The sequence below is a fragment of the Triplophysa rosa genome, linkage group LG11 (assembly GCF_024868665.1).
Source record: "Triplophysa rosa linkage group LG11, Trosa_1v2, whole genome shotgun sequence".
In the NCBI taxonomy this organism is placed as follows: Eukaryota; Metazoa; Chordata; class Actinopteri; order Cypriniformes; family Nemacheilidae; genus Triplophysa; species Triplophysa rosa.
Genome location: NC_079900.1, coordinates 25967139 through 25981870, shown reverse-complemented (window position 1 = coordinate 25981870; position 14732 = coordinate 25967139). Strand labels below are relative to the sequence as shown.

General features: G+C 39.6%; 1 protein-coding gene across 3 annotated transcripts in view; it reads right to left on the bottom strand.

Moving 5' to 3' along the window:
- Window positions 1-13915, bottom strand: part of LOC130561538 (serine/threonine-protein kinase/endoribonuclease IRE1-like) — a 135522-nt gene extending 121607 nt beyond the window's left edge. For all 3 annotated transcript variants that reach the window (XM_057345948.1, XM_057345949.1, XM_057345950.1), the window contains exon 1: window positions 13688-13915. In XM_057345948.1, coding sequence (XP_057201931.1) covers window positions 13688-13768 — 81 coding nt within the window. In that variant the 5' untranslated portion in view covers window positions 13769-13915. The remainder of the gene's footprint in view (window positions 1-13687) is intronic.
- Between the last annotated feature and the right edge of the window lie 817 nt (window positions 13916-14732).

Genomic DNA, 14732 nt, shown 5'->3' with positions numbered 1-14732 from the left:
TCAGGCCCGTTGGGCACTCTTCTTCTCACGGTTCGACTTCAAAGTGACTTACCGACCTGGCTCGCAAAATGGCAAAGCTGATGCTCTCTCCAGACAACACTACGTCACCCCAGATTTAACCGAACCTGAACCAGTGCTTCCTCCAGCCCTGTTCGTCTGCCCCATCCAGTGGGCCCTCGACCGGGACATCGCTGAACTCCAACACCTACTCCGCCGGGAGGTCCCGAGGGTAGGATCTTTGTGCCATCCGAGCTCCGCACTACCCTCGTGGACTCTGCTCATTCTGTTCCGGGATCAGGACACCCAGGCAGACAGCGCACCCTCTCGCTCATCTCCGCCCGATACTGGTGGCCTGGGATGACTCAGGACATCGCCCGATTCGTCAAAGATGCTCAGTCTGCGCCATCGCAAAGACACCACGTCGCCTGCCGGAGGGAAAACTACTCCCATTGCCCATACCCCTAACGACCGTGGTCTCACCTCGCAGTGGACTTTATCACCGACCTGCCCCTGTCTGACACATTCACCTGTATCCTGGTGGCAGTGGATAGGTTCTCCAAAGCATGCAAGTTGATTCCCCTCACTCAGCTCCCCACTGCACTAGAGACGGCTGAGGCCCTGTTTACCCATGTGTTTCGCAATTACGGGCTTCCTGAAGACGTTGTGTCAGACAGGGGTCCCCAATTCATCTCCCGGGTCTGGAAGGCCTTCTTCGGAATACTGAACATCTCGGTGAGCTTGACCTCCGGATATCACCCTCAGGCGAACAGGCCAGGCTGAGCGGAAGATACAGGACATCGGGAGGTACCTGAGATCATACTGCCATACTCACCAACACAGCTGGCACCGTTTCCTACCCTGGGCGGAGTACGCCCAAAACTCCCTTCGACAGACCTCAACCGGTCTCACCCCGTTTCAGTGTATCCTAGGATATCAACCTCCCCTGTTCCCCTGGTCTGGAGAACCCTCATCGGTGCCAGCTGTCGATCACTGGTTTCGGGAGAGCGAGAGGGTCTGGGACTCAGCTCACCACCACCTCCAGCAGGCTATCCGCAGGCAGAAGCTCCATGCGGACGCCCGAAGATCCCCAAACCCCCAGTATGCTCCAGGGCAACGGGTCTGGTTGTCCACAAGGGACTTACGCCTGCGACAACCCTGCCGGAAGCTGAGTCCCAAATACATCGGACCATTCCTCATCACTCGACAGATCAATCCCGTCACCTTCCGCCTCCAGCTGCCCAAACACTACCGGATCTCCCCCTCCTTTCACGTTTCCCTTCTCAAACCCTTTATTACTCCTGTTTCTGTTTCCTCTACAGACCCTGCTGTAACAACAGATCTGCCTCCTCCTCCACCACCTCTGGACGCCGCCCAACAGATCTTCAGGGTAGAGGAGATCATGGACTCCAGGAGACGGGGAGGTCACCTCGAGTACCTAATCAACTGGGAGGGCTACGGACCTGAAGAACAATCCTGGGTACCACGGATTGACATTCTAGACCAAGCACTCCTACGAGAGTTCCACCAAACCCATCCTGAACGTCTGGGTCCTCGACTTCGAGGTCGACCCCGTCACCCTGGTAGGTCCGCTGGAGCGGACCATGGAGGGGGGGTACTGTAACGGTTTCAGCACCACCGGCCACGCCCCCCATGTCGTCACCGCCAGCTCGCTTCACCCGTTCCCTCTCCCCGGAGTTCTGAACTCAGTTTCCCAGCATGCACCGCACATCCACCATTTTTGATTAGTCCACACCTGCATCACATCATCAGGATTCTATTTAAGTTTGCACCTTTTTGTTCTTCCCTGTTCAGTCTTGTTGTCTTCACTGCAATTCTTTACCCCGATAAGTATACTTACCTGTTTTTGATATTCCTGTTTTTGAATACTTACCTGTTTTTGGATATTCCTGTTTTTGAATACTTACCTGTTTTTGAATACTTACCTGTTTTTGGATATTCCTGTTTTTGAATACTTACCTGTTTTTGGATATTCCTGTTTTTGAATACTTACCTGTTTTTGGATATTCCTGTTTTTGAAATAAACTCCTTTTTCTTATCTACCTCCGTGGTGTGCTCTCCGTCTACCAGAACCCTGAATAGATCCTGATTGACATACTTTTGACAGCCTATAATGCCTGGAACACACAGGAGGACCTCTCGAGAGCAAGAGTACCAAAGGATTCGTGGACGCACGGCAACGCATTTTGAGTGCGCACACGCTCACTGAGCGAGAGGAGAGAAAATTCATAAGAGAGCAGCGTATAAGTTGAAAGCGCGCGTCCAGTTTTGTGCACGAGCAAAGGAAATCGGCGTGCGAGCGGAGAGATTCGCAGCGCTCGTATGACAAGAATGCGCTCTCGCCTTGTAATAATGCGCTCGCGACATTTGTCATTATAATAACGCCATATTATCTGGTCTTTTACTTGCAGGCATAATTTGGATTCTCACTGATGAGCCCCTCATGGGCTTCGATGCAATCACATTTTACATACTCCTCAAATAGTGCAAATACGGATATATATTTTCGGTTAAACATAAGTTACTCTTAATTGCTTATTAATAGTTAGAAGTATGTTAGGTTTAGGTATTGGGTAGATTAGGGATGTAGAATATGTCATGCAGAATATGTGCACTATAAGTGCATATAATAAACAGCAAATATGCTAATAATAGCAGTTAATAAGCAACTAGTTAATAGTGAGAATTGGTCCTTATACTAAAGTGTTACCATAATATTAATGCATTAATATTGCACTAGTAAATGTTTTATTTCTGATAGGACTACATTTATGCATGCATACTTTGTCATTTATAACTCAGTCACCTTCTTCAAAATTATTTCTAAGTACTGAAATTGCATCTAGAGTCCTAGCCTTCAACAATATATAGTTTGTCAGACACATATAATTTTCATGCCAAAATATTGAAATAAACTGAGATCGCACGGATAGTGACATTTAGCAGAAAAGTCTTGCGCTCTCTTTTCATATGAACAATTAGGCCTTCCAATTATTTTATAAAACAGTGATGATATATCTGAGGCTTAGATTTCCACGATACAGTGTTAATTTCGTTGACGAAAACTATGACAAAAAGTATTCGTTAACGACATGTTTTCACTGACGAAAACGAGACGATAACTAAATAAAAATGAATGCATGATAACGAAAACTGTAATAAAATATACTGACATTTTCGTCAACTAATAAAAACGAGACGAAAATATTCTTGTCCCACGTGGCGGACATCAGTTTGCGCGCATGTGCTTATCTCATATAAACGGTAGAGAGAAGTCTCTGGGAGAAGGGGAAGCACAACATGTATTCTGTGTCTCCACCGGTTACAAAGCGTCTTATTTTCCTCACGATCGCGGTAAAACGCCGCAAACTTGAAGCGCGACTGCAGGTGAGTCACCCCGAAACACATTATGAAGGAAGCTCAAAGGTTTTTATATGCCTATGTTAACTTATCTGCTAACACGAGCTGCTGCATAACGTGAAATGCAACATAAAGTCTGCCAAAAAGAAACCAGCGCTGTCCTCTACTGATTATGAAGTATGAAGTGAGTCAAACTGTAATTCAACCAATATGTAACATGTTTGCATGATTAAAGAAATGTAATACAATTTATATATATGTCTTTTGAAAGCTATTTCTCATTCATTGCTGTATCAAGCAAAGACTCTTTCTTCAAAGAGGCATGCCATGAGCCAATAGCCTTTGAGTGTGAGCCGTGTCAGAGCGTTTATTGGTTGAATGAACTGAATGAAACGCCCTACTTAACGAGTCATTGAGTCAAATGGGATTGAATGAACTGGAACATGTCCTTCATGGTCTAATGTTCCAACAATGCAAATCTAGTTACTGAACTTTTCTGAAAAATAAAGGTAATGACCTGGTTTAATTTCATTCTAAGGTGAAGTAAATTATGTCAAAACAGTTGAATCTTTGTATGGAACATTTAATTACANCTGGAGCATTTGGAAATATCATATAATATTCTATACCTATTTGGTTATGCATTTAATGCGTTTGCAGACAGACACTGTAAGTGTTCTGCATTCAGTGTTCCAGAAGTTCAGGGCATAAAACTGAACTACTATGCAATATACCAAACGCTCCCTTACCGTTCATTTATAATATACATTTGATTAATAATGTTGCATCAAATATATTAAAATTGTTACCTGAGAACGTGGTGGATCCAGAGGCGTATTAAGACCTCATGGTGCCCCCCTCCACCCACCTACCCACACGCAAGAATCCACTCATTAAAAGATTTATATATTAAAAGATTTTATAAGAATGAAACTCAGCAATTTACAATATACTATTTTACAAGAATTACACATTAACATGACACTTTTGTAGAAAAGAACACGAAAAACAACTCTTCATCAAGCATCCAAGTAAATGATTTAAACCATTTAGATTTTAGTAGACTAAATATAATGTATATTTATTCGACTAAAATGTTTTTCATATTTCGTCGACTAAAACTAGACTAAAACTAAAATGATGGGGTTGACTAAAATGTGACTAAAACTAAATTGCATTTTCGTCAAAAGACTATGACTAAAACTAAATCAAAATTTGCTGTCAAAATGAACACTGGTGTGTACCAGAGTTAACCAAAAATTCTCTGTCATTGACAGATTTTTTTTACCAGTGACGGAAAAATCTGAAGGCCGTCCGTCCGTCATTTTGACGGATTACAATGAGGGAAATTTGAAAAACTCCCCGTTTCCCTTCATTAGAGCGTGATATGCTCGCGAAGGGACATGCGTGTTTTCACCTGTCATTGTTACTGACTAGACATATGTGATGCGATCTGGGAAAACCAGTCGGATGTCGCGCTGGGACGCAGGAAAGACAGTTCACCTATCAAAGTAAACCATATAACATGAAGAATGAAGGAGTATCAATGCACATTTCCCGCCAGTCCTGTGTAAACTACGGCATGCAAAGATTTTTTATACAATGTTTTCGTGAGATGACAGAGCTCCCCGTCTGCAGCACCGGGAGTTATCCGATCGCAAAACATACAAGGGATGATCAAAAGTCCAGACACCATGCACATGAGAAACAACATAAAACTTGCTTCACTGCTTATTAGTTGTTGTCCGTAATGTTTGCTAGTTTCCTTGTGTAGTGATAATGGCAGAGCTCTCGTTCTTTAAGTGTGCCCTGCACCATTTTCCTTACTTTCGTTTTATTCAAACGGTTTTGTACAGTATTTTTATAGACTTCAACACTAGGAAATATTTTTTTATTAAATTGTTATTAGAGTAAGTCTTTTACTACTCTAAAGTGACTTTTACTTGTGATACTGGACTGTTGTGCTTTTATTTTCATCACTTAACTTTAAACCCGTTTTCCTCCAAATTCCGACTGCGGTCAAGCCAGCCTCCACTTCGAAACGACGGTCAAACTAGCCATCACTCGGTTTTGTTATGTGCGCATATACTGCGCATTACGGTAAAAGCGGCTTTTTGGATTTCAAAATAAAGCGATCCATTTCAAACGTGGTTTCAGTCTGTCGGTTGTGAATTAATTAAAATACAAATGCATTTAGAAAATTATATACATTTATATATAATTTTGCCCATAAAACGATATATGGTATTGAAAAAAGAACCTCAATTGCACTACAATTGAAGGCTTTAACCCAGGCCAAACGGGAAAGATTGACAGTTATGTTGCTAGGTGGTTGCTAGGCTTTTTTAAGCTGTTTTTAAACTGCTAGGCAGTTTTTATATTTTTTACAACACTCTTATCCCACCTCAGTGTGTCACCTAAACAATATCAGGACTGTTCATTGTGGATTTTATAAAGTACAGGCCTTCAAAATGCCCTATATGTATTATTATTTCTTTAACTTCTCATCATAATTTAAAGAAAACTAACCGATTGCACAGACTCATTCCACTTTAAAATGAGAGTAGACCACCTCAGTACGTCACCTAAACAATATCGGGACTGTTCAATGTGGATTTTTTAATGTACAGAACCTCAAAATGGCCTATATGTATTATTATTTCTTTAACTTTAGATCATAATTTAAAGAAAACTATCCGATTGCACAGACTCATTCCACTTTAAAATGAGAGTAGACCACCTCAGTACGTCACCTAAACAATATTGGGACTGTTCGATGTGGATTTTTTAATGTACAGAACTTCAAAATGGCCTATATGTATCTTTTTATTTATTCTATCTTTTCTTTAAAATCATAAGCAATGCTCTGACATGGAGCCATCAACCTCCCAGGTTATGTCAAGCCCTGGTCCATTTATCTCGAGATGTTTTAAGTTTAAATTTCAGTTCACTGAAGCACTTTAAGCACCAACACTTTTTCAGTAAGTTACCTTTCTTGTAGAATTGTGCTTCAAATAAAGAACTTTATGTTGACCAGATTGTTAGTTAATCATTTACAAGTCAATTCTGCCTATATGAACAGCGATTTAAAAAAAGTGAACTGGTAAAACTGTGGTGTTAAATGCAATGCGGTCGAAAATTTGGGTGCACCTAACTTTTGTGCTGGTGCACCTTAGAAAAAAAGGCGCACCAGTGCAACCAGTGCAAAAAGTTAGTATAGAGCCCTGGTAAGCACTTCTGCTCATGATAAATTCATTTGAGTTGTTACATTTTGTTGTCAGTAGTTTTTTTTCAATATTAAAATAGACCACTAGGACTTCACTTTAGCACGAGAGCCTACAACACATTTTCTCATTTACCAGGCCTTTCTATGTTTCATACATACTGTGGGTATCAGAATATAAAATAAATGACCTGATAAAACATTAGATGTTAACTTTTTATATGCATATTCGACTGGGCTCAATTGATTAAATATTATTTATTTAAAAAAGTATTGTCCGGACCTCTGCAGCAAAGAATATATAAAGACAGCAACCTAGCTCCTCCAACCCTAATTAAACACACATAAAGCAGCAAATCATGATCTTAATAGGCAGTAGGCACAACAGAAACTTTCAGGCAGGTGTGTTGAGGTAGGTTGGAGCTAAAATCTGCAGGACACCGGCACTCCATGAATAAGTTTGGAGACCCCTGGTGTAGATTGTCAAACAAATACTAATAAAGCCTTATGCATTTTCCATTAACATTGGGGTAAAACAGTTTTGTTTCTCCAGCTTTAGGCATCTTCATCTTTCAGTTAGTACAAACATAGCACACCTGTGAGATCTCTCACAGCTTCACACAGACCCGATTGCCATCGAAACACAGCAACGACACACTCTCGGTTTCAGGGCAGAACAGAAAGAATCCGCAACAACAGCACCAGGTGCCAACAAAAAACTTCACATGAACACAGTAACTCTAGATTGGATGTCAGAAAAAACTAAGGAAACGGCAATCAACATGATTTTTAAGTTGCCTGAAAAAATGATTTTCTTATGCAAAACTCAGCATCACAGTATGAGGGTGCTGTGTGTGGTAGTTCTAATGTTGCTGGAAACAAATTAGTTGTTCATTTTAAGAGACCTGTCTTATTTTCTCTTGTATATTTAGTATTGCTCTTTAATAAAGAAAAAGTATTTATTACCTGAATACCCGATTAATCAATGGAAAATCAGTATAATACTCGATTACTAAAATAATCGATAGCTGCAGCCCTATGCATAGTTTAAGTGTATAGTGCATAGTATGTCATTTGGGACAAAGCTTACATGTGTAAATCTTCCATCTTAAGAATATATCTAAACTACGTCATATGCTGTCAATCGCAGATGCAGAGAAGTTAATTCATGCATTCATGACATCAAGACTAGATTACTGTAATGCACTGTTAGGTGGTTGCCCTGCAGGCTTATTACAAAAACTCCAATTGGTCCAAAACGCGGCAGCTCGAGTTCTTACACGTACAAAAAAGTATGAACATATTAGCCCGGTTCTGTCAACCTTGCACTGGTTACCTATAAAGCATCGCGTTAACTTTAAAATCTTGCTTATTACCTATAAAGCCTTACATGGTTTAGCTCCTCAGTACTTGAATGAACTCCTTTTGTATTACAGTCCTTCACGTGCATTACGCTCTCAGGCGTCCTGTCAGTTGGTAATACCTAGAATTTCAAAATCAAGTGCAGGTGGTAGATCCTTTTCCTATCTAGCGCCTAAACTTTGGAATAGTCTTCCCTGCACTGTCCGGGAGGCAGACACACTCTGTCAGTTTAAATCTAGACTAAAGACGCATCTTTTTAATCTTGCATACACTACTCTTCCATAATATAAATCTTCAGAGGGTTTAGGCTGCATTAGTTAGATCAACCGGAACCAAAAACACAACTGATGTACTTGTTGCATCAAAGAGTACAGAACAGTACTCTACTCTCAGCCAGTCTTGTCTCATTGTTCCAAGGTTACCACAGCGAGCAGGATGCAGTTCATGGCCTGACCTGATGGTAGAGCGGAGAATGGGAAGTGGGGACCTGACAAGAGCTGAGATGATAGAGCTGGATAAAGAAGGACGCGGTCTCTTGACATGTCTTCACCACAAAACTTCAAATGCTATTAGATTATTAATGATAATCTTAAACTATAATTTATTTTATTATTAAGTTTATTTATTTTATTTAGCCTTGTTGTGCAAGTTCTCTGGAGCTTGTGCAGAGGCAGCAGCTTTTGCCAGAGGGGAACTGGAATCCCCTGGTTGGGCCTGGGTTCTCCTGAGGTTTTTTTTCTCGATTAGAGTTTTGGGTTCCTCGCCACCGTTTGCATACTGTTTTTGCACTATCTGCCTGACCGGGGGGGCTGCTTTAGAATCTTAAAGTTTTACTTAATTAATATTGCATATAGGAATTTATTATCTGTTATATTTGACCTGTGCTTCTCTCTCCTTTATCCTAAATGTGTGCTCTCACTGAGCGTGTGTGTGTGTGCGTACTTGTCTGTGTACGTATGTGTGTGTGTGTGTGTGTGTGTGTGTGTGTGTGTCTCTGTGTCTGTGTGTGTTGGTGCGTGTGCGTGTTGTGTGTGTGGAGTGTTTTGTGTGTGGGTGTGTCTGTCTTCTGTGTTTTCAACCTTTTCTTGTTTTTGCAGGTACAACTTTGATTGTTTTGCTTGTAGTCAATGTGTCTCATGTACAGCTGCTTTGTAACAATGAAAATTGTAAAAGCGCTATATAAATAAAGTTGAGTTGAGTTGAGTTGTAAATCGTAATTCTTCTGTGGGACTGCGGCACTTCTGCACAAGAGCGCCCTCTGGCATTTGGATGTGGCGGCATTTAACCATAATTCATTGAGAAACTGAGCATAATAATCGCACGATTAATCGTGACAGCCCTACTATGCAGTTGCTAGTACTTTGAAGCACGGTGTTAGGTTGGTTAATTACTAGTCCAAGTCAAAACAGTCGGCTTTCTTTGCTTATTTATTCATTTGCCAGAGGATAAGTATGTTTGCTTTGGGAAGTAATATACCACTTAAATAAACCACATAATATAAGGCAACATATTTTTATACATAATATACATTATATTAAGTTATTCCATGTGTCCACAGGCGCATTTTTTAAAAAAAGTGCTTGTACGCTGGATTAGCAAACCCACCCCATTTATAATAAACCACCACAATACACACTGTACATTATTTTTTTACCTATATTAAAGGGATAGTCCACACAAAAACGGGCATTTTAACATGTGTGTATCTGAATGTTTAAGAGTAATAAGTCATGGAAAATAACTCAATCTCACACTTGTTGGGAGCAGGTTGAGAGGCGGCTGTGTCCCGTGTGTGGTGCATGTCTGAGAGCACACTGACTGTAGATTGTCTTTTGAGAGCACGCAAGTACTTTGTGCTTTAAAATGGCTTGTATTTGTGAAATGACATGACTTAAAATGATGTGCAAGTGCCTATTCCATCAACTGATGCGAGATCTCTGAAGCAGCTCGAGCTAACAAATGCTTTCAGTGCGAGAGTTCAATCCTTTCAGAGTCTTCAGCCTTCCGCATTGGTTGGACAGACTCGTGACTTCCAGAAAATCAGATGGGCAGTGGGCTCAAGGCCAGAGAGTTGCGTGTTCCAACAGAGGAGGCTGCATTAGAGCCAAATAGCGTGTTTCAAAATTACATTACTTTATCGGCAAATCGGCTTGTTTTTCGTATGATCGGCCCGACCGGTCAGTCTCACGTCTCGCCGATTCCAAGCCGATCTTCTGTTTCCCGTGATGCGGGCAAGAACGTCACAGCCGTTAGTACACTCAAAGCCGCAAGTAAACATGTAAACGTGCGCGCGCACAGCCTGTCTTTCACGGCTCGTTTATACTCGCATGTGTGTCCACCGGACCGCGAGTCTCTGCTGACTGACGCGCATCTCTCATGTCCGCTGACTGCACGCGCGTGCACACGCATCATGTACTGTACAGACAAAAAGGTGCACTGTAGTTCATCTCTCGCTGCTCCGTCTACATGGGGTATATATGCTAACAGTGCATCATGCTAAACTCTGACACATGCTAAACTCATGTCGAAGTCGTTCACTCTGTGTAAAACAAACATAAATTCCATTCAACCTGATTCCTTGTCTTACGTTAAAACTGTGGTAATTTCACCTAGGTAAAATGACATTCAACACGACTTCTACTTGTTTTTAAAAATCCAAAATATAAAAACATGAATAAATCAACCAATATATGTGATATATATCTGATTGAGTTCTTTACTAACACAAAAAACTGCAAATACATATCAGAGGTGGACAGTAACGAAGTAAATTTGCCTGAGTACTGTACTTAAGTACACTTTCTGAGTATCTGTACTTTACTTGAGTATTATTTTTTCTGAGTACTTGTACTTTAACTTCACTACATTTGAAAGACAAATATCATACTTTTTACTCCACTACATTTATAAAAAGGTCCAAAAGTAGAAAATGGTTTCTATGCAGCAAGGTTTCCTGTGTGCGCAATTTATCTGGCTTGCGATCTGCCAGGATCTTTTACTGTCGCCAAGTATTTCAGCTTTTCTATGCTCGCCATTTTCCGGCAAGCTTTGAATGGCCATTTGGCAGATTTTTTAATGCAAATCTGGCAACTCTGGGATCTTCCCTGTTAAACTAATGTAAACGTAGGCGCTGATACACCATTTATAGCGCTCTAAAAAGACAAATAGAACAATAAGAGACGAAAAGCCACATGTTAAAGTGTGGTGTATCATCTGTGGGTTACGATCAGTCAAAGATCGAAGAAACATTGTCATGAAAATGATCGGCATAACGGCTAAACGGTAAATAAGCATCACATACACCTTGAGCTACGCGTGCGTGTTAACTTCTGATCTGCTGCTATATCATTTCAAGCGATTTGGAAAATGAATGATGTTTTTACTGAAGTAACTATAGTTGAAGTATTCTTGTTGAAATAAAAACAATAGAACCCTGCCCAAAATACAACATAAAATGTAATGGATTTAAAGGTTATAATGGGAATTGTACTATGGATACTTGTTGTCTACTTGTATGTGATGGATTCTATTGGTGGGATGGTAAATCCTATTGGAATAAAACCCCAAACACACAACAAAGAGGAATTTAATTTAAAAATCTCATTCTAGTTAAACAATTAATTGTTTTTTTCAGCAGGGATGGTATTTGCAGTAAAACCACAGTATCCACAAATTTACCATTTTCTATATATAGGAACCATACTCCAATTAATAATCTTTAGTAAAACCACAGCAACTAAACATACCATAGTTTCATTATACTAGCTATAGTTTATGTTTGTAGTTAAATTATGGTAATACAAATGGTAATAAATCCAACAAACACATGGCTTCTACACTTTACTATTTACAAGAACCTTACTACTTACTGGTAAATTGCTGCTAAAACTGGTAAAGGGAATATACAAAATAAAAGAACACTGCTCATAAATACATATAGGACTAGGGGGCTAATGGGGATCATTTTGCTAAATGATCATACAGGATTATATCTAAACTAAACATATACATGCTAAACATATAAAGCTCTTAAAGGAGTTGCTCACTGCAAAATTTGCCCCCATTGACTTTCCATAGTAGGAATAAAAATGACTATGGAACAGTAATACACTACAGTACAGTACTCCTTTAATACAACTGATACTGAGAGCTACTCAGTGTATTCAGTAGGTTGCTTCAGAGGCATAAGGTATACGACAATAAAACAATGCACAACTGACATAAAGGTAATTTACTTTTAATACTTGAGTACTTTTAAAAGCACGTACTTCTGTACTTTTACTCAAGTAAGAATCTGTCTTTTCAACTTTTACTTGTAGTGGAGTAATATTTGACCAGTAGTATCTGTACTTTCACTCAAGTAAGGAAGTTGTGTACTTCGTCCACCTCTGATACATATACATCTTTAGAGTAGAATTCACTCATAAGAGTTTTAACTTTTTTATTGAAGTTGCAGCAAAAATCAACCCACTTCTTTTAATACTACAGACCCAAGATAAAGACAATTTATTTTACATTTCAGAAAAAATGAAATAAAGCAATGTTAGTTTCATAAACAGAAACAGACAAGAATAAAGTTGAAGTATTTTATAGTTATCTTAAGACTTTTGTGAGATGAGTACAAAAATGAAATAAGTAAATTAAGTGACATGTTTAGTTATATTTTATTATTTGTACTTCTTTTCAGTCACAGAGTTCTTCAATTTAAGAGTTGTTTGGGAAAGAGAACATTCTGTAATTTAATGCAGCTTGGAGAACTGCATTTAGGGAAATTTGGGGAAATTGTAATGTTCAATCATTTATTTAATGAAAATAAAAAAAAATGTGTATTGAAGAAAATTTAATATGGTTTTATATACAGCATACTGTCAATTATAGTTTGTGGATAGAAAATCGGAATCGGCAAAAATCGGAATCGACAGGTTTCACTTGTAATAAAATCGCAAATCGGAATCGGCAAAGAAAATTGCAATCGGTGCATCTCTAATTAAAATGCTTAATATCGACAATGATAATCGGCCAGGCCGATAATCGGTCGACCCCTAATTTGGAAGAATGTTAGCAATTGACATTTCTGGGACATCATTGACTACCATAGTAGGACATTTTAAAATGGTTGTCAAAGGTGCCCTATAACTGTTTGCTTTCCTAGATTTTTAAAAATGTTTTATTTTGTGTTCAACAGAACAAAGCTACTATGGTGGTCAATGAAATCCCAGAAATATCAGTTGCTAACATTTATCCAAATATCTTTCGGTGTTCATCAAAATAAATTTATTAGATGTAGATGATGACAGAATTTTATTTTTGGGTGGAGTATCCCTTTTAAAGGGCAAGATCTGGGACAAACTGTTTGATAATGCCAACTACATGTAGCCACATAAAGTGACCTGACAGCTGTGATTGTGCTAGAGAATTACTAATGTGGGTGAATTGGATCAGAAAATAATTTCTGAACCCAAAAGGAAGTCATTTCAAGTTAAGCCAACTAGAAATAGTAACGTTAAACAAATAAAATGCTATGGCAGGCCTACTAAACTTGCTCTCTGCTAGAGTTGTGTTACGTGTTTCTAAAGGATATCTTAACAAATTATCACCCATTCAGCAGGCCAATACACACAGCCACCCACATAGTCAATGTTGCCCAAACTACACTAATAACATACACATACTATAGGAAAAGTGACCAGACATGAAAACTCGATCAGTCTGATGTTCACTCACCATCAGACTGCTGTGACACCAGCACAAGATCGCAGTTATAATCCACACGAGCGCCCTGCTGCACACTCCCCACGCCATCATACATACATATAAACACACTCAAATCCTGAAGAGTAAGGGGCAGAGATGTATAACTTCTCTAACGTTTTATTTAACTGCCGTTTAATGTCTCATTGTGCTGCTTCACCACTTAACAGACGGACTTACTACTATTCTTCCGCTTCCTGCTGCGGCTCACGCGCATAACACGCTGGGGGCGGGGTTGCCAAACACTTCCGCCTGTACAGGAGGCGTTTGTTTTTGTCGAGGTTTGTGAAGGAGGACGAAAACCAGATAAACCAATTTAACTTTTATTATCTTTACTGTATATTTCCTCAAGGAAACCACTATTTTAACCACATCCTATAAACGTTTTATTGCTTTGCCGAATTACTAAAGGATTATTTTTTTGCCTTTGTAATCGTCTATTTTGGAAAGTATAGATGGTTTTCACGACGCCTCATCAATCCGGAAGTCGGCCATGTTGGAGGCATTGAACGTAAACACTAGCTGTGTCTCGTTTCGTAAGGCTGCGTCCTTGTGTCCTCTAGAGGTATCATCCTCTAAAGCAGTAGTTCTCAAACTGGGGGCCCAGAGATGCATCCAGGGGGCCACCGATTTTGTGGCATTTTATAAAATATAGAAATTGATCATAGATTTTATGCAATCAAACATCATAAAAATAAGACCACCAGACAAAATAATTGATGTTTCAGCATTGTATAACCGAATATGTTTTTGTTTAAATAAAAATGTTAAATTTTAGATTATAAGTCTTTATTTGGGGGACCGCAAAGTGATGCACTCTACACAAAAGAGGCCTTACAATGAAAAAGTTTGAGAACCGCTGCTCTCAAAGGATCAACTTAGAATTGAACGAGACATCCTTCGTAGGACATACCGGCAAAAAAGGAAACAGGAAGTACCACGTTGCTATGACAACACGTTGCAGTTTTCTATGAGAATAAGGTTTAGGGGTAGAACTTGATTGGCGAACAAAATAAGT